Source organism: Alosa sapidissima, chromosome 21 (genome assembly GCF_018492685.1).
Source record: "Alosa sapidissima isolate fAloSap1 chromosome 21, fAloSap1.pri, whole genome shotgun sequence".
In the NCBI taxonomy this organism is placed as follows: Eukaryota; Metazoa; Chordata; class Actinopteri; order Clupeiformes; family Clupeidae; genus Alosa; species Alosa sapidissima.
In genome coordinates, this window is record NC_055977.1 from 21,277,453 (window position 1) to 21,296,840 (window position 19,388).

General features: G+C 41.1%; 1 protein-coding gene across 3 annotated transcripts in view; it reads left to right on the top strand.

Moving 5' to 3' along the window:
* prdm1b (PR domain containing 1b, with ZNF domain) overlaps positions 1–19,388 on the top strand; it is a 38,944-nt gene that overhangs the window by 6,936 nt on the left and 12,620 nt on the right. For 2 of the 3 annotated variants that reach the window (XM_042076654.1, XM_042076656.1), the window contains 4 exons: positions 10–262; positions 2,514–3,475; positions 3,580–3,708; positions 4,203–6,206. In XM_042076654.1, the coding sequence (XP_041932588.1) occupies positions 10–262; positions 2,514–3,475; positions 3,580–3,708; positions 4,203–4,766 (1,908 nt within the window). In that variant the 3' untranslated portion in view covers positions 4,767–6,206. Of the gene's footprint in view, positions 1–9; positions 263–2,513; positions 3,476–3,579; positions 3,709–4,202; positions 6,207–19,388 lie in introns of those variants that run through there. The other variant, XR_006026127.1, reaches the window with a different exon arrangement.

Here is a 19,388-nt window from a genome sequence, read left to right on the forward strand (position 1 = left end):
TCTGAACAGATTTACTCAGGAGGAGAGCTTCTTCACTTTATCGACGGCTATGACGTGCGCCACAGCAACTGGATGCGCTTTGTCAACCCAGCGCGCTCGCTGGCCGAGCAGAACCTGGTGGCCTGCCAGAACGGACGGGACATCTTCTTCTACACCATGAAACCCGTGGAGCCCCAGCAGGAGCTGCTGGTCTGGTACAGCCAGGAGTTCTCCCAAAGGCTGTGCAGCCAGGCAGAGGATGAGAAGCAGCAGCTCAAGCACAGTAAGTCTAATGTTTCGTGGACTTGATAAATGGTGTTTATTTGTTCTTTTGCCACTGATTATGTAAAAGTCTGGCTTCAGAAAGTAAAAGTCCTCCCGTACTGTAGGTAATTTCATTAATTGGCTCATCTACCTGGCTGAGGATTTGTGCCAATTAGAATCAGCCAGTTTATTTGGAGCAAATATGTGACTTTTACTTTCTAAAGCCGGACTTTTACACATCTGATTACGTCTAGTTGTATTCTGAGGTTTTACATCTTAATACACATTTCAAGAATGACTCAGAACAAAGTTTCTTAAGGACTGTGAGGTACTCACAAGATGTAAAAGATAGTGTCCAGCGTCCAGCTAACAAGATCTCAACATATATGTTTCAATGAGACCTTTGAGATACTGTAGTGTCACTGACTGGAAACAATTACTTATTGCTCTTATAGGGAAGATTACAGGGTGTAGATAAGGGCTGTCAGCTATCTGTGTCATCCGTAATCGTCTAAATCAGTCATGCCAAAACAAAAAGCAGTCTGCTGAATAACAATGTACCAACATCAAAGAGATTCTCATCTGGTAGCACGTGTCTGTGTGTATGTGACAGAGTGAGAAAGTATGTGTGTGTGGTAATCATGTGGGGGGGGTGTTAGTTCCAACATTCAATGCTTTGATTTATCAGTCACGTCCTCAGCATCTATTTTAGAACGAGACTAAGGAATGGAAAGTGATATGGATCAAGATAAGGAGTGTGGACTGTGGCCCAGTTCCTAGTTCCCATCTTACTCACTGGCATTACCTGAGTCACAATGCTACTGTATGTCCAGGTCTACTGAAGGATTTGCGGTGACTCTTACAGTCAGTAATTATCCCAAGTAAGAATGGAAGGTCCCTCTTGCTTTTGAAAGCATGGAACCAGGAAATTCAGAAAATTCTCAACTGCTCGTAAAGTCACATGATAAGACGCCTGAGGACTAATAAATAAAGTGTCACACGACATGATTTTTATTCTCCTCTGACTCATGCCAGCAAGGTCACTCAGAGACATGAAAATATTTAATTCCATCTTTACTCTCTTTTTCTGAATATCAAGAAATGCTGATAGATTTATTACAGATTGAGTTGCAGACACTTATACAGAAATGGATAGGCGAATGGATATTTGGATATATAGAAATGGATAGGCGAATATATTGTGTTTGTGCAAAAAAATCCTTTACTGCTAGTAACAGTGTCCATAATTAAACCCTTTATATATCATACCAGGGCTCTGTAAACTGCTATGCCTCATGGAGAAAATGTCAAAATATTGTGCAGAGAGCTGATAGTATTGTTATGCGTCAACTGTAGTAAAGATCTCAAATGCCAGTTTTGCTTGACATTTCAACAACAAAGTTTACTGTAACCGTGACTTAATATGGTTTTGAAAGGGGTTACTGTTTTCATTTTCCTTTTCTTAGTGATGACAGACAGCTAGAGTGACTGCCTGTAAATTCTGTTAGCACATACTACAATGGAATTTATCCCTCACTACAATACTGTTATTTTTTTATGCCTATCTAAATGAAGCCTGACAGCGAGTTCTCGACTACAACTAATATCGAATGTCATTTACTGGATATTAAAAAAATATCCCGCCCTTTGTTCCTTTCGGCATGTGTTTTATCCCGTTTACGTTTACGGAACATTTGGCTGTGGCTATCACTATTGGTCACAAAAGGTAAAGAGAGAGAAGAGAAAGGACACACACACACACACTCACACACACACACACTCTCTCCATTATTTTCAGAAGCACACTAGGCCACCCACACACAGCCCCAATTCAGACGACGTAGACTCCCACACAGTAATTACACTGGCTAATCAGTGATAGCAGTACTACCACAACGTCATACAGAAACTCAGCAAAATATCTCCTTACTGTCATCCAAAAACTGAAAGCGTCACCATTTACCATAAGTGGGCAGGAAGGGAGGATGTGAGAGGGAGTGAGGGCGAGCGTGTTTACTGAAGGAGTGAACTTGCTACACGAGTCATCCCTGAGAGTTATGTCACCATGAGCTCACCATGACTTTGGACTTTAAGTTAAGTTTTATAATGGGCTTTTATGATGGCCTTTCCTTTGGTATGTGGAAAAGAAAACAATGACTGGAATTTCAGAATTTCAAAGCTCATAAAAGTCTAAAAGTCTCTCACCCACTATCACACTTGAATTAATGTGAATTAAAAACCTTCTCTTACTTTCTCTACCCTCTCTATAGAGCACTTCGTTGAGCCCCGAAGGCAGCATCTACCTCACTGGGCCTTCAGTGTAAAGCCACCACTGAGCCCGGCATGGTCGAGGAGCGACGAGGAGGAAGAGGACAAGAAGAAGGAAGAAAGGAATGAGATGAGTGATGAGTCCTCTGATGAGAAGATCGATGTGGTTGGAATCCTAGAAAGGGACACTCCACCTGACACACCTGAAGAACAACAGGTCATGGACTTTAGTAAAAAAATTGAGAAAGAGGGAGATGACACCATCACTGACATTCCAGAACCCAACTCTGTGCCCTCCCCTCAATCCAACATCAGGGAGACCAGCCTGGGCAATCAGGTCTTCCGAAGCTCCCCTCCTCCAGCCCCAGAGCTCCCCCTACACTTGCACGGCCTCTACAACCATCGCGAGGGCTTGGTGTCCTCCTACCCTCTATATCCTCCCCCCAGACCCCTCCATCCACCTCCGTACCAGCTCCTTCCTCCATACCATCCCCACTACCATCCTCTACTCTTGCCCCAGTATTCCTCTCCTTTCTCTGGGGTGATCCCTTCCAGAGGTCCCCTACGGTTCCAATCCTTCCTGGGCAGCGAGGGTCTGCCTTTCCCCTCTGTGGCTCAGTCTGGCTTGCCCAGCTTGCCCTACCCACATCCACCACATGGGGGCCTGAAGGAGCGCCCCCCAAACACCTCTCCTCCAAGTGGGGCCCCTGCCACGCCAGAGCTCTCCCCAATTCCAAAACACTCCCCAGAGTCCCAGCAGTTCCACTTCTCACCCACCCACTTCTCATCGGGATGTGACGAGGCTATCAACCTCAGTCTGGCCAACGGAAAAAGCAGTCCTTCAGCCCGCTGTGAGACACCTGGCTACAAGTCCCTGCCCTATCCTCTGAAAAAGCAAAATGGCAAGATCAAGTATGAGTGCAACATCTGCCTCAAGACGTTCGGACAGCTCTCTAACCTAAAGGTAAATTTAAATCACACTATTCTGTCTCCACCTTTTGCTGCATATGTGGTCAAAGCTTTCAGCCAGGTGTGTTTCCTGTCTGACCTCATGTTCTCATGTTATAGGTGCATCTGCGTGTCCACAGTGGGGAGAGGCCATTCCAGTGCCACCTCTGCAAGAAGAGCTTCACCCAACTAGCCCATCTTCAGAAGCATCACCTCGTCCATACCGGAGAGAAACCTCACGAGTGCCAGGTGAGTCAGTTCATCAGTTAATTCCATTCCGTCTGGGCGCCGCCATGTATCTGTTTTGTTTTGGCCTGTCACACTGTGACACACTGCGGTGCCACATGAATCAGCACTTATCAGCCAAGGTACTTTCACCTCACCTTTGGCGGTGTAAGTCTAGGAATCCTTGACCTTTTGTCAGGCACTGTTGGCACACAGGGTGTGCTGGAGGCATTTATTCTTGTGGCACTCTCCATGACGTCAAGTTGAGCAAGTTGTGAAAAGAAAATAAACAAAAAGGAGCAGGCCGGGACTAAACGTCTGGTAACAGGGAGGGCACTGCTTTAATGTCAATAGAGACTCTCTGGGAACAATGTGAATGCACTTATAACCTTCTTTTATCTTTTGGGTGTTGTTTTTCAATCTGTATCAAGATAGGGAATAACCTGTTTGGTTATGTCTTTTGTTTTCCTCTTTCTGACTCTCTCTCCCTCTTTTTTGTCTCTTGTTCTGTTGTGCAGGTGTGTCATAAGCGGTTCAGCAGCACCAGCAACCTGAAGACACACTTGCGGCTCCACTCTGGTGAGAAGCCGTATCAGTGCAAGCTGTGCGGCACCAAGTTCACCCAGTACATCCACCTGAAGCTGCACCGCCGGTTGCACAGCTCCCGCGAGCACCCACATCGCTGCGCCCACTGCATGACAGCCTTCCTCCACCTGCCCAGCCTCCACCTCCACCAGCGCCTCTGCTGCTTGGCATCCTCCCCCGCCCTGTCCCCAAATGCCCATCACCCCTCTTTGGTCGACCTGCAGACGGTGGGCCAGCTCCTGGAAAAATTTGACACCAGCCCCGAGGCAGAGTCCCTGGTCCGGAGCTCCGCGTTCAGCCATGGGGATGGCGAAGAGGCTCTGGAGCGTTGGCTGGCCGCGAGTATGGAGGGCCGAGAGGGGAAGGAAGACCATGGCACAGAGAGGCGACTTCTCCAGGCGCTGGCCGCCAAACACAGCCCTACTGCTGGCCACCAGGAACGGGCAAGCGTGGTGCACTTTCACCCCAGGCCCCCTGGGATCAAGACAGAGGTGTAACATGGGACTGATCAAAGGACAATTTGACTGATAAAATGAGAGTTAGAGGTTCTTAGAGTGACATCCTTCTCAAAACAAGAGCCATGCCAAATATAAAAGCAAGCAAAATGTATTTTTGTTAATACTGTTGTTGTTGTTGATGATAAAACTTATTTTTAAAGAACAAAAAGAGAGAGATACCGAGGAACAAACCAAATTGAGAGCGGCACCAAACAATGTGAGAATTCCAAAGATGGCAGAGGCGGGATTTCCACCCTGACTCTGGCACTTTATACTGTATATGTGAAAGAGAGGGCTTCCCACTCCTGCTTGTCATGACCATGTTAAACTGTTGTTGAGCTGTAAATTAATATAATTAATGTTTTAACTTATTGATAAAAGGTCTTTTCTTTTGTTGCTGCTGGTAAGCAGTTTTTAGATTTTTGTTTTTTGTTTTTTTTTGCGCTTGATTTGATAGATTAATTATCAAAGGCACTGGTATTTCTGAGGAATAGGGGCAATTCTCAGGAACTCAGGAAGACTTGAGTGTGTATTTTCACATTCACTCGTCTGTACAGGTGTGTATTCATGCGTGTGAAAGACAGAGGGTAGGCTTAACCCTCTGTGTTTACCAAAGACAGAGCAGGGCTTTTCTTGAGTTCAGCTACAGACTTTATCACATCAAGATCATAGTTTCTCAGAAGGAAATGGTGACAGAATATAGCATGAAGATTGCATCCGTTGCTCTCTGACACCAGACCTTTTTAGCGTTGCAGATGATGTATTTGTGTTAGCATTCTGTTTATTCGCATGGGAACAGACAGCAGCCTGTTTGCTCAGGGCAACGTCCCTGTGTTGAATGACAATCACTGGATGAACAATTTGCAGGGACAATTATTTAACTTATTACAGGTTCATATTGCAATTGACCCTAAATAGTAGCAGCAGCTTGTGATACTGCACTCTTCAAAAGACTATTTTTCAGTTTGTTGTTTGTTTTCTTTATTTATGACTGTTTGAGAGCTTTACATATTTTTTATTTCTGTTCATATATAATGTAACCACGAGGACTAGGGGCTTTCATATGTTGGGTACATTGCTCCATTTTGTTACTTTTAGGAATCTCAAGATTTATATAAACCAAAAGTTTAAAAGACAGAAAAATAAAAATGATAGACAAAACAGCACCCTCATATAAGAGATTCAGAATCTCAACTGTGAGAATGAACCAATATTTTCTTGATGTGCTATAATTAGTGTTGAAAAAAGCAATCTACTGTTACGTTCTTGATGGCACCATGGTTCCAAAACTGAACTTAAATAATTACGAATGTGTTGTCATTTTTTGTAGGGCATTTTTGTACATCCATGTAAATGTAGCCTATTTTTGTCTCAGTTTGTAATATGTTGATACTTTATATGTGAGAAGCTATTTTCATTAAACTTTTGTAAGTAAAGTAACACTGAAGGTGTTTTTGTCTTTGTGCTAATGTATCCTCAAACACAACATCAACTGAAGACTGATTAATTGTCTTGTCGGTCAAACATTAGCTTGTAACCGTAGCTTGTAAAGCATTTTACTCCCCCGACTCCCACAACTGACTGACTCTCATGATTCCTAGAAAGCATGGGAACCGAGACCAGAAGGCTAGTGTGGGGTGGAATTCACATCAAGCAAACACTTCTACTTTTCACATCCCATATGAAAAGGAAAATCATGAATTTACTTAACTTCAGTTAGGTAATGGGGAATTCAGCAGTGTTTTGAAGAAGGATGTACTATTAGTTGAGAGAGAGATTAAGGTTCAGAGGTTTGAAACAGAAATGGGTAAAAAAAAAAATTTGGCAAAAAAGGGAGTTCTATCGCTAATACTGTTAAACATTGCTAACAGTCAGGCTACACCAGACATGCAACTGAAGCATTCTGTTCGCCGAGTGTATGCTGCAACAATTAGTTTCCACTATAATCAATGGAACTGGCTACAGCAGACGTGATAACAGAGTGTATGGATACTTCCACTTTTATTGCTTTTATAAAACTTGATCAATTTAATTTGGCCTTTTTTACAACAATTTACAAAAATCCCCTCTTTAATGTCAAAGTGAAAGCAGATTTCTACAAAGTAATGTTCATTAATTAAAAATATATAATGCAAAATAAGTGATTGCATAAATACCCCCCCCCCCCTTAAAGTAGCTGACCTAAATCAACAGTGGTCCAGCTAATAGTCTCACAATTAGTGAAATGGAGATTGCCTGAGATTCCATTTATTAAAGCAATAAAAGGGGAGATATCCAAAGGGTATCAAACCAAACTCAGTTGAAATAGAATTATGCATGGTCAATATCTTTTCAGTGTACATTGCTATTGTTTTGTAAAATCCCCTTTTTTTTTTTGTTCAGAATGTACTTCCATTCTACATTGAACAATATATTTCCAACCAAACAGGTTTCTGTTGGCACGAGTTAGAAAGCAGTTACAGTAAAGGGCTTGCATGTGGACTTCTGTGAGTTTGTTGTTACTCTCTTTTCTTCCGTCATAATTAGAATGTGTTTTTTTGGCCTTCTACACAGGGGTGCGGGTGTATCTGTAGTGCATCTCAGACTATTTCAAACAGGCTTATGGAGCGCAGACACTGAGACTGAGTGTGAGACTTCAGTGGCCGGGGCCCACGTCCCGTGGAGGAAGTGTGTGAAAGGCTAAGGCCAGCAGGAGGCTGTGGCTTTAGAGACAGCGGTACGCTATGTTACTAGTTCAGGTAACGGCAAAGATGCAACAAACGGAAACAAGAGAATGAGAGAGGGGCAAGAAAGAGCAAGGGGATAACATACAGACAAAGACAGAGAGAATGTGGTTCAATTCGCCAAACTTGTGGTGAAGTTAAAAGTTAAGGTGTAACAGTGCATTAATGTGCATGAACTCAAATGAGCATTAACTTCTGATACCCGAATGCCATGTCCATCATCCCTTGCTTAAATGTATAATTTCACCACAATCCACCATAGTTATTTTCGACCAAGTAGGCTAACTGGTTTTAAAAGCTGATCAGTTGATCACATCATATCAACCAAAGAACAGCATGTTTGTTTGCCCTTTTCAGACACTTATCTTCTGTGTGCACAATTCTTTTTTGCCATGACTCAATTGAGATCTCGCCTTGAAAATAAGCCAGAACACAGCATTTGGCTAAGCAGTGCATTATATACTGTATGCAGCAAGTAGGCCTATTGCAAAATATTACAATTTAATTGGACTAAGCTTGGTAGCTTCACCAGTTTCTTTAGTGACCAGCTGTTCAATACTGTTACCAAACATCAAATACCAATATCGGTATTGATACTGATTCAAATGTGAAAGGTACCCAACCCTAGTAGCCTACCTGTTATAGTCTGAAGCAGCATGCAGGTGCAAATCTGGACATTACAGAGTGGGTGGGTGCGTTCAAGAGAGTTCATCACCAGGTTAGTCTACATACATTGGAAAGTGTGCCTGTGTGTGTTGAGCTTCAGGTTTCTTGTTTACACACCAATTGTCATGCTTCACTGATGCATGTTTTTCTCTGCAACTTCCTGCCTCTGAGCCGTGTCTGTCCACTTAAAGAAATCAAGACACACGTCATTCTAGTACAGATTCTCATATTACAAAAAAGTTTAAACCCTATTCAGTAGCATGATCTTCAGGGGAAAAAAATATGGCAAAAATAGATCAAAGGTGGTATGACAACAGTAATCTAGGCTAAGAGCCAAACCGGGTAAAGTTTGATTTCCCTGGAATGGCAAATCAAACCTCACCTGATGCTTGCAACAATGAGCAATGAGGAAACTAAAATTCGTCTGTACTCCACCACAGGTATGTGCCGTGTACCTGCCTTTAAAGAGAAATCCGGCTATTTTTCACATAGATCTCTGTTTCTCAAGGTTACCGAGTACTGTCGGTATGGAAAAAAAAAACAGAAAACAATCAGTTTTACCTAGCTTGAGTTGCTGGAGCCAGCGGCTAAAGCAGCCCGGCATATAGCTCCACACTATGGGGGCATGTTTGTGAGCCCCCATGTTTATGCACCCAGAGTGTAGCACCGGATTTCTCCTTTAGAGGTGCTCTAAGCGATCACAAGTTTTTAGGCCAAAACATTTTTGGTCACATACAGCAAACATCTCCTCACTCTCCGCTAGCTGCCTGTCCCCTGAACACACTGTAAAAACCCATGTGCAACCTGCACCACGAAATATAACAAACAGTGTTCCAGCCAATAACCGACGAGATGCGAGTTTCGTTTTTCATGTGACGTATTCTAGGTTCTATAGCTTTGTTTACCACCTGGTAGGCAAGGGACAAGTTGAGCCCATTGAACATCGTTGTCTGCAGCTGCCTCTCAGTAGGCTACATCTCTGTATTTCAGCAATATCAACATTTCAGGCATCAATAAAGGTGATGATGAAACGTTATCCCATTGTTCAATATTTGCTAGCCTGTCACAGGAACGTTATTTCGCTAAAATCGCCCTGATTTGGTGCATTGATCTGTATCGCTAACGTTATGGGAGAACCTGCATGTAGCCTATGGTAGCCTAACTTTTTTTCTCTGTTCAAAACTCGGTTTACACGAAGACGATAGACTTTCTTAGAAGCTGTGAAATTTGGCCAGAAAGGAACATGTCTTCCCTCTGAAAGTTGACACAAAATCAAACAATATTTGATAATTTAACTTGAACTGAACAGCGACAGGTTTTGGTAGGCAGTAGACTCAGCAGACGTTAAAACGGTAGCTTACATAGCCATGCAGCGACATCATGTAACATTATGTCGTTAAAGTCATGAATCCTGTAACATATTATAACATATAACAACGATGACTCATTCGAAGACGATCTGCATGGATATATAACCACCCAGAAAAACTCAGAATGTGAGTGATAAAGTTCATTAATTGTATGAAACCTTTTTACTAGTTCATTGCAGCATCGGCTATATTAGGCTGTTATGCTAGCTCAGCCTTTAAATATGCTGTTATTTTATTCATGTGGACTTGATTAAACGGGTAAAGATAATTCATAGACTGCTTATTTCTTACATGACTGAAGCAGTAGCCTAGGTTCAACAGTGGTGTTTGAGGTTGCTGTGTTAAGTTGTTGTGTGTGATCGCTAAACAATTCATAGGATCAAATCAGTTTATTTTGACAGACGGGAGTTAGCCTAACTGACCTGTAGGCTATAGCACATAAGCCTATTCTGTTTTCATTTATTAGCATTTGTTGTGATCAAATGACACTCATGATAACGTGAAATAGGACAGGAGATAGGTGATGTCCACAAGCACGAATTTCACGTGACAAATTAGAACAAACTAAAAAAAAATCTTGCCATGTTTAAAATGCTGCACTTTTTCCCTTCATAGCCTATCTCTGGCAATTCATTTTTGGATGACTGTAGATAGTTGTATTTTAGCCTACGTCTTCGTAGACAGTAGGCTACACCATTAGGCCATCTTGAGAATAAAAGACTTCACAGCTGCTAACGATCATCCTCCACAACCACGAGGATAGGTAGGCTAAACGGTCGTTCGTTGCCTTTTTGCTTCTTATTGTAAAACCAACTGTTAGGGCATACACAAGTGGTCGGCATCCCGGTCAATATTTGATTTCAATTTTGAAGCTATTTGTAACTATGTGTAGCCTATGCAACCCGACTGTTGTAGGCTTGCCTACCACTCTCTGCAGTGCCTTGCCTACCACTCTAGTTGTAAACAAACGGTCACATGACATTATGATGTAGGTGCAAAACCTTAATAGAGTAAAGAAGTGTGAAGTTCTGTTTCCATGACGGCAGTCACTGGATCTAAACAAACTTTCGAAGTGGCTTCATAGCATTGAATGTTGACATGTGGGATTGTTTCTGGCTAATAAATTGTTTAAAGCTTAGCCACATGTAACACAGATTCCCTGGCAGGAGTAAAGAAACAAAATTCCAGTGAATATCTCACGTCTTATCAAAGACTGGCGGCTGAATGACATTTTTTGTCTCAAAAATAAAGCCAAGACACCTCTGTGCATTTAAGGATTTTAACCGAATGCTGTGAAGTTACATGCAGGTCTCTTTTACGGAGGAAACCCATGCTAAAATAAAACTCTGTAGTCACAAATTTGATCGTGTTGGAATATATGTTGTAGTAGCCCATGTGATTCCCACTGTGTAAAAAAAAAAAATACTAGCGTCTTCGAAACGTTGTCAAATTATTTAAATAGATTAAGAAAGCCACCGCTATGGTGGATACTGTGGTTAGATTGATTTGTTTAGATCCAGTGAAATTGCTGCCTTGACAATGCTACGTCATGGCTTCGGGACTCTATTGCACGGCAGGGAGGGGGAGGGAGTAGCGAGCTAGCTCTCTGTTTTGTCTGAACGTCAACAGAAGTGATGTTGCCCAACATCGCTTATAGTGTCTTTAACATACATTCATATAGTACATTTCGCAATGTTTTATGCTAAATGTACAGGCCACTGCACATCTGCACACGTTTTTTTTCTTCCTATTTATAAAAGTTGATGCTTGCTAATGACTGGTGGACGAAGTTTGTCTTGGCTATTCTCGCTCAGAGACTGGTTAAAAACCGGTCTTCTTATATTCTTGTAAGAAATCTTACCATTTTTTCCAGTAACTTAGAGCTGAATGGAAGTATTAATACTACCCCTTTGGAATAGTTTTAGTCAACATCTTTGTAGCATCTGACAAATTTCTGTTGCCTTCAAAGTGCTCTATCTTCTCAACAGAAGAATATACAATTTAAAATAATAAAATCTGATTCATGTTCTGATGATCGGAAGTCTTCATGGAAGATAATGCTGAGCACTATGTACGAGACCCATGTGAAAGAAATCAAAAATAGCCTGAAGGAAGTAAAATAGCCCATCATATAGTCACATGCTTAAGATGCTTACAAAAAAGTAATCATGCTACAAAATGCTAGGTCACATTCCTTACAGTACTCTATCACATGTGTATGACTGTGTGTCTGATTATTGAAAAATATATATAAAAAAGTTACAGGTTATGTGGTTTTCTTTACCATGTCTAACTAATTGAGAAACCATTGGTGTCATCCACCTCACTGTCATAAGATTAAGGGAGAATTACAAAAGCGGCTCTTTACAAGCTGTACTTTAATTTTGTAGCTGTAGCTACAAACTCGAAACATCTTTCATTTTAAGCTTCTTTAACTCTCAACAGTATCAAATCATGCATCATGCATGACTGACAAGAACTCAAGAGTAGTATTGATTAGATGTGATAACTATACAGTGTAGAACAGAAATTAGAAAATGACTAAGAAACAGCTGGTTTCTCTTTGACAGTTTTTCTCTCTATCTTTGACACGCACAAAAACACTCACACATTCATACCAAGCCTACAAACACACACACACACACACACACACACACACACACTCAAACATAAAGGTCAGTGTACAAATGCTGAAACTGAGATGGTGTGTCACAGAGGTTTGAAATCAGTTGCATGTGACTCGATAAGCACATCTTCTCATAAGTGTGTCATAAATGACTGTCGATAGTGTGCATGCACCACTTGCAGTTCAGAACGGCTACTGTGTGTACACAAAAACTGGCGGCGGGGGTGTCTACATTTTTGTGATTAGATACTTTTTCATGATCTTGAGTCTTCAGCCAACATAGGCATAGGCTTTTTATCAAAAAATACAAACTAATGAACTTATTATTTAAAAAAAAAAAAAGACTGGAGAAACCATTTATCCTGAATAGAGTGATGGAGAGGAGAAGCAGAGGGACTGCATCATGATAGGTAATTAATGGGTGGTTGCGTGCATATGGTGGTGGGCCTCTTTGGAAACAAGTCCAGAGCCTTTTTTCAGTCCCAGTTCGTCCCTGACCACAAGAGGTTTAATATTTGGGGCTTTGCAGCAACCCCACTATGACTGGAACTTAAACTATCTCAGCTCCGAACAACAGGCAATATCTGCTGAGGTGTTACTCCATCTAATATTACTAGGATACTACTGCTATCTATTTAGTCCTGCTACTGCTGGACTATTTTAGTACACAACATTTAAGTACAGATGCAAAAGAGGACAGAAAGACAAAAAAGGTGTTTTGGTCTGTTTTGTTTTTCTTGCTCTCACATGGCTTTCTGTGATACATTACCAATGTCTTTCATAGCCATGTAGTGCTAAGTGCTTTTAATGGCGGCCTAATTGATGGTTGCAGGGTGGTTACAGGGTGTCATTAAAAAAAAAAGACAAAACAAACTAAACTATAGACTAACCTGCACATATACTGCTGTTGGCCACATCACATCTCATTGATGAGCAACACTCCACTGACGCCCTCTACTGTCTAAAATAGGCAACTCAATAAGGCCTCTGTCTCTCTCTTTTAAAGGTGCTCTAAGCCAGTGGTTCTCAAATGGGGGTACGTGAGATTTTAAAATATACATATATTTAAAAAGTAGAATCCATGCAAAAAAACTTTTATTAAAAAAACAATTATTTAATAAATATTTTAGGAAAATATAAGTTCATAAAATGAATTTTATATTTCAGTAGGCTATTCATTATCCTAAAAACCCAGAGTCCCCCCCATACCAGGGTGGTTCGACCCAACCTGTCACATGCCACCCACCATCACCTGTCAATCACTGTCAAAACTCAAACTATGGATAGGGGGTTACTTATCTGAAAAAATATTTCACAGGGGGTACATCATTGAAAAAAGGTTGAGAACCACTGCTCTAAGCGATGTCATATGTTTTTTAGGCTAAAACATTTTTTGTCACTTACAGCAAACATCACCTCACCATCTGCTAGCTGCCTGTGTCCTGAATACACTATAAAAAATGTGTCTCTGTGGACAACCCAGGCTCTGAAAACAGCCACAAAACAACTTTTTTGTGAAAGGCTATTTAGCATCGCAGGACTTTTCTTCAGTCCAAGAAGAGTAAGACTGAATCAGGGTAATCGGGAGAATTCACGGTGGGCCGCTTCACTTTTGACATTGGTCACGTCTATCTTTTCTTAAAGTAGGACATGTTCCGCATTCTGTGCATGACAACAATGCAATGACTCTGCAAGGGTTGTAGCCTACGTGAGGGAGTTCTCCCCTCCTAAAACGAGTTGGTTGGGTCCATAGCCCTTTTTTCCCAAAAAGTTTTCTCAGATACAGATAGCCGAGCCGGCCCTACAGTAGACACAAGCGTCAGGAAGGATGGATGGTAGAAAGAGGCCAGGAGAGACTGAGCAGCAGATCAACCAGTCGACCACTGAAAATGATGAGCCCGAAATTAGTGATGAGGAGGCCATGACTACAGGGACAAGTAGAGAGGATAAATTAAAGTTATTTAATGTAAGAAAGAGCAATTACCCGACATGATAAACCTATATGCCTTGTTTGCTCAGAAGAGACTAAAGGAGTAGGCTAAATCACCAAACAACAACCTACCCATGCAAAAAACATGTAGCCTAAACATTAGTTCAATATGCCTCTTTGTGGAAGCATGGGATAGGCTACATTTCAAAGGCTTTCTTTCTTTCTTTCTTTCTGTTTTTGTTAACTTGTGGAATAGTGGAATATTTTTTTGTTAACTTCTCAGTTGAAGTGAATTATTATATAACCTTTACATATTTGTTGAACCATGGTACTAATAAAAACTACAGGATAGTAAGAGCTGAAATGTTGCTTCATTTATCCAATTTCCACCACTATGGAAAACGTGTGCCGGTCTTGGGCCTGAAACTCCCGAGCACTGAATTCTGGCAACTTTGAAAACCAGCTTCTTTTGAAGATGAACAGACACCTTTTCAGTTTCAACTAATGACTGGCATATTAGTAGCTGCTGGACATAGGTGGCATGTGTGTGTGTGTGTGAGAGTGAGATGGTGACCTGGGGAGTAAGCCCTAGAAATGCTCATACCACATGACCAAAATGTTCTCCCTACCAGCAGGTCATTTTTTTTTAAGAAATAAGTTATTTATTTTTCATTTTTACATGAAGTTCATACAAAAGTGACATTTCTGTTTCTGTTTTTTTCTTTGATGTCAGCTCTAAAAATATGCTTTTTGTTCTTTGAACTTAAAAGAATTGTGCCTGAAAAGTCCTAGAAAAGAATGTGATTTTGATTTGATGAGTGAGATTAAGAAGATATGGGAACCCTGAATATGCTTTATGCTTTACTATAAGAAAGCCAAAATAAAGTTCACAATAAAAGTCCAAATTAAAACCACTTGCTTTTTACTTTTACTGCAAATACAAGAACATTAAATATCAGAAAATTACTTTTGATACTTAAGTACAGTATATATCAGATACTTTAAGACTTTTACTTAAGTAATATTCTAAAATGTATCTTTCACTTGTACCAAAGTCTTTTTTTAGCACGATACTTGTACTTTTACTCAAGTATTGCTTTCTAGTACTTTATACAACCCTGCGGACAGGTCTCAAGGTTCTACCTCTCCACACCTATAGGGCAGCACTCTGAACCCTGTGGGAAAATGGGGGGAAAAGATGTACTGATGTATATCAGCCAACCCAAAGGAAGAGTCACCCATGGCTATACTGTAGGCTACATTAGGCAGAGCACTTCCAGGAACTAAAAAGGAGCTGTTATTCACTGAATTGGTAGTAGATCTCTGCTGAAATAAAGATTTCCCACTTTATTCAGGCATCAAAATCTCAGCATATGTAACAGGATTAAGGGGTGGGGCGCCCCATAATCACTGCCTAATTGGTTAGCCAATAAGTTTACCTGGATACCATATAAAATGGTAGGTAGCGTTTGCCCAGGTGGAAACCTGCCTCTGCCCAACGCACGCCTTCCTGCCGGCCGCCAGCATGAGATCTCAGTGTTTTTCTCCCTCTTGCTACCGTTTTGACTTGTTTCGGGAGGTTTATATCTGCAATCCTGGTTTTACAGCACCATCCATTGCTTGCCTCACTGGCCTCCGTGCTGTCTTGGTGCATGGCTAGTTCTTACTTACACCCTCCCTCAAGTGATGAGTCGCTGCTACACTGGTATGTAGCCTATTGAGGTATTTAACTTGTTTCTCATGTTTGTCTGGTTTTAATCTTATTTTTGTTGTGCATTGTACTGTAGGTGTTGTGGGCCTAAGTCATCTGGACATGCATTGTGCTTACTGCATACTGTATATAATGTGTTATACCTGTTCGTTGTCGTTCCAGTGTAGCCAGTGACGGCTGAGTCGGGTTAGCAAATTATACAGTCACGAGTGGTCTATTTCCGAAGCTGCAATGTACGACGGAGTATTAGGGCCACACGTGAAGAAATTTTTTTTTTTTTTGCCATGGCGAGATTAAGCTCGACATGTTGATTTTAAAGTCGACATGTCGACATTAAACTCGACATTTCGAGAATAAAGTTGAAAGTTGGCAAAAAATATTTTTTTCTTCATGTGTGGCCCTAATACTCCGTCGTAGCAATGGCATCAACCTGAGGATGAGCCTTCACGTGCTATGAAAAAAGCCGAGGTGGAAAATACATAAACACCCCCTCATGTAGCCTACTTTATTAAACCTCTGTATAGTTAAGAAGCAAAGATTATTTTATCAGACAAAACCGTGTTAAAAGACGCCACCAGTTTTAGTAGCCTAAAGGAAATGACAGTCAAATCAATATTTTCTTAGGTTCCTCGCTGGTGGAATGAGTTGCCTTTTATAGTGCTCTCTTTTGGCTCTTACAGTGGGCGTTGCTTTCAAATGGCCACTTCAGTCACACATTACGCGGCGTGAAGCTGCGTGAAACTTTAGTACCACTTTCAGCCACTGTGCGTCGCACTGCCACTGTACATCGCTCTGTCAGTAGCCTGCCTGTCGCCCCTTCTGAAAAAGCAGGAGGCTACCGTTAAACATAATTGTTGCCGAAAGGAATCCCAGCCTACGAATTCAATAACAAAATAAATCATGCATAATTAAACATTACCTCGATTTAGGCTACTTGGGTATGGATTAAGTCTTGACTACACGGTGGTAACGAAATAACTGTTCAGAATTAATCTGTAGCCTTGGGTAGGCTTCTGCAGAAAACAATGTTGTTGGCGATTTAATAATATCTAGCGACGTTTTTAACAGGCTACGCTATAGAGGCTTAGACAACTATGACTCACGTTTTGGTTTCGTAAATTACTTTGCCCTACTTCTTGACTGCAATGTAGTCAATTGACTGCTTGACATGTCATTTTTATTTTCTGTACAATAAACAAATACATATGCTTTATGCCGCAGACTTACATTCATATTTGGCTGACTTCTGCAGACGCGCAAAAAAAACACTGCCGTTTTCCTCCCCATATTCCACGCTACTACGTTAGCAACTATGCATATGCTACTACGTTAGCAACTAACATGGTTGAAACTATGTAAGTACGACAAAACTGTTTCCCAAACGATAGTTTGAACTATGGTGGTGGAACTTACATAGTCCAATGCATCGTTACACTACGTTAGTGTTTCCCAAAACCATAGTAGCAACGAACGTTCGCAACCACTATCGTAAATAAACGTCACTACTCACTACTATCTTGCTTCATGTCCCTTCATTTGTCAAAAATGTTTTTTAACCTGACATACGCACTTTAATGTTAATGGAATTCAGCTTTTTAGTTCATAAATGTTCCCAATTTTACACTGAGAACCTTTCAGGACAAGAAATTAATTCACATACACATTTTAACAATGTTACGACCCTGCCAGGTCTCCACTGGCCCCGCCCACTTGCGCTCATGTTTGTCTGTCTCTGTGAAGCAGGTTGCCTGAGATGTGCAGGTGTTTGGGATTGCCCTGATGAGCACCTGTATTTGAAGGCCTGGGTTCCAAGTGCAGATGGGCTTCCTCTCCTCCCCTCCGTCGTCTTTTTGTTTTGTTTGAACATATCCCTAGACATACACTCGCACTACACCTTGCTTTTATTCACTACACTGACTTTCTCGTATATTACTTTAATAAATATTCTTTATTTACTCATTCTGGCGTGGAACTCCCTTATGTAGCTCATGCGTGAGCCAGCATGCGTTACAACAAGCAAAATATGAACATACATTTATATTTTGCTAAAAGTATGCTATTCCTAATTTACTATGCTATTACTCGGTTGCTGGGCTGTTGCTGTCAAAGTTTATGTGGGTCGTTAGGGTGTTTCTACAGTTGTAGAGGGTTGCCATGGGGGTTACTGGAGTGCAGCTGTGGTTGTCAAGGCGGTCACTGCCTCCTGTGGTCATTGTGATGGACATAGTACACAGCCTGGACAAAGGGCATAATGTGTCCTTGACCTTACTATATTCAAATGCATGTGTAGATTCTAACAAATATCTAGTTGCTTTTAAAACTCTGGCATGCTGTTGCTTTAAAGGGAACAAATAGCTGCATGTTGAAAATAAGGAATGTATTGTCTTCCAGAAAATAATGGATTCTCATGAAGAAGCAACGGCACCGGAGGAGAGTCTTAATGGTTAGATTCCCTTTATCCTTCTATCATAACTTAACAATTAAAATGTCTCGATAATAACATTTGTTAATCTTCTGTCATGTTATTCAGCTTCTCCATCTGCAGTTCAGCCAGCCTCCTCAGAGCCCATAGCAACAGAGGCTCACATGGGCGTCCATCAGCTGTCCACTTCCAGGATCCAGATGGAGATGTTGTCATTGCGTGACTACATTACGGATCTCAGTAAAGAGTAAGTAGCTCTCCTTGTGTCCACAATGAATTTCCCTTTGGCATATACTGTACCATTTTAGATAGCCATGTCAATAAAGTATCATTATTTAATTTATTTTCACAAATGTGCTTTTATCTAAGTGACTTTTAGGGCCAGATGTACTTACATTCGCGAACATAGCATTATTAGCGTCATGGACAAACCGCAGATTGCGAACGCTGTCAGACCCAAGTTTCCGTCGTATTTATCAATCGTTCAACCGCAGATTGCGAACGCTGTCAGACCCAAGTTTCCGTCGTATTTATCAATCGTTCAATCCTTAGTGTAAACTGTGCCTTTCTCCGCCCATAAACGCAATTTACGAACGTCCACAACTGAATGTCAGCGCCTACAAGCGCAGTTGAATGAAGTTAACTGATGACAACATTAAAAAGAATCAAACGTTTAGCAATCATGAAATAATACCATACATGATAAAATGTCAACAAGCAGGGAGATAATGAAGATCAGTAGTTCTACTTAAACTACTTGTGCACGTAGGCTATGGAAGATTGGTCAAATCTAGCAAGTAGGAAAGTTTAAGTGAATGACGTGAAAGTTAAAGTAAGATATTCGAAAGGACAACGAAAGTTAATGTTGCTTTTGATAGTACAAAGACTTACAAAACTGGTGATCTAAATAGCGATTTTGTTGTCTTTGAAAGGTTCTCTTATTGACGCATTGAACTGCAATTTGGATTAACCTCTGCTTTTACAAGGAGGAAGTATTTAGGCGCAGAATAGACGTTCGGAGCAGTTTTGTACATACCGCGGAATACATAATTAGGCGCTATTTACTCTTCCCTAGGGCTGCACGATTATGGCCAAAATGATAATCACGATTATTTTGATCAATATTGAGATCACGATTATTTTAGTAACAAAAATATTTTTCCCTAAACATATT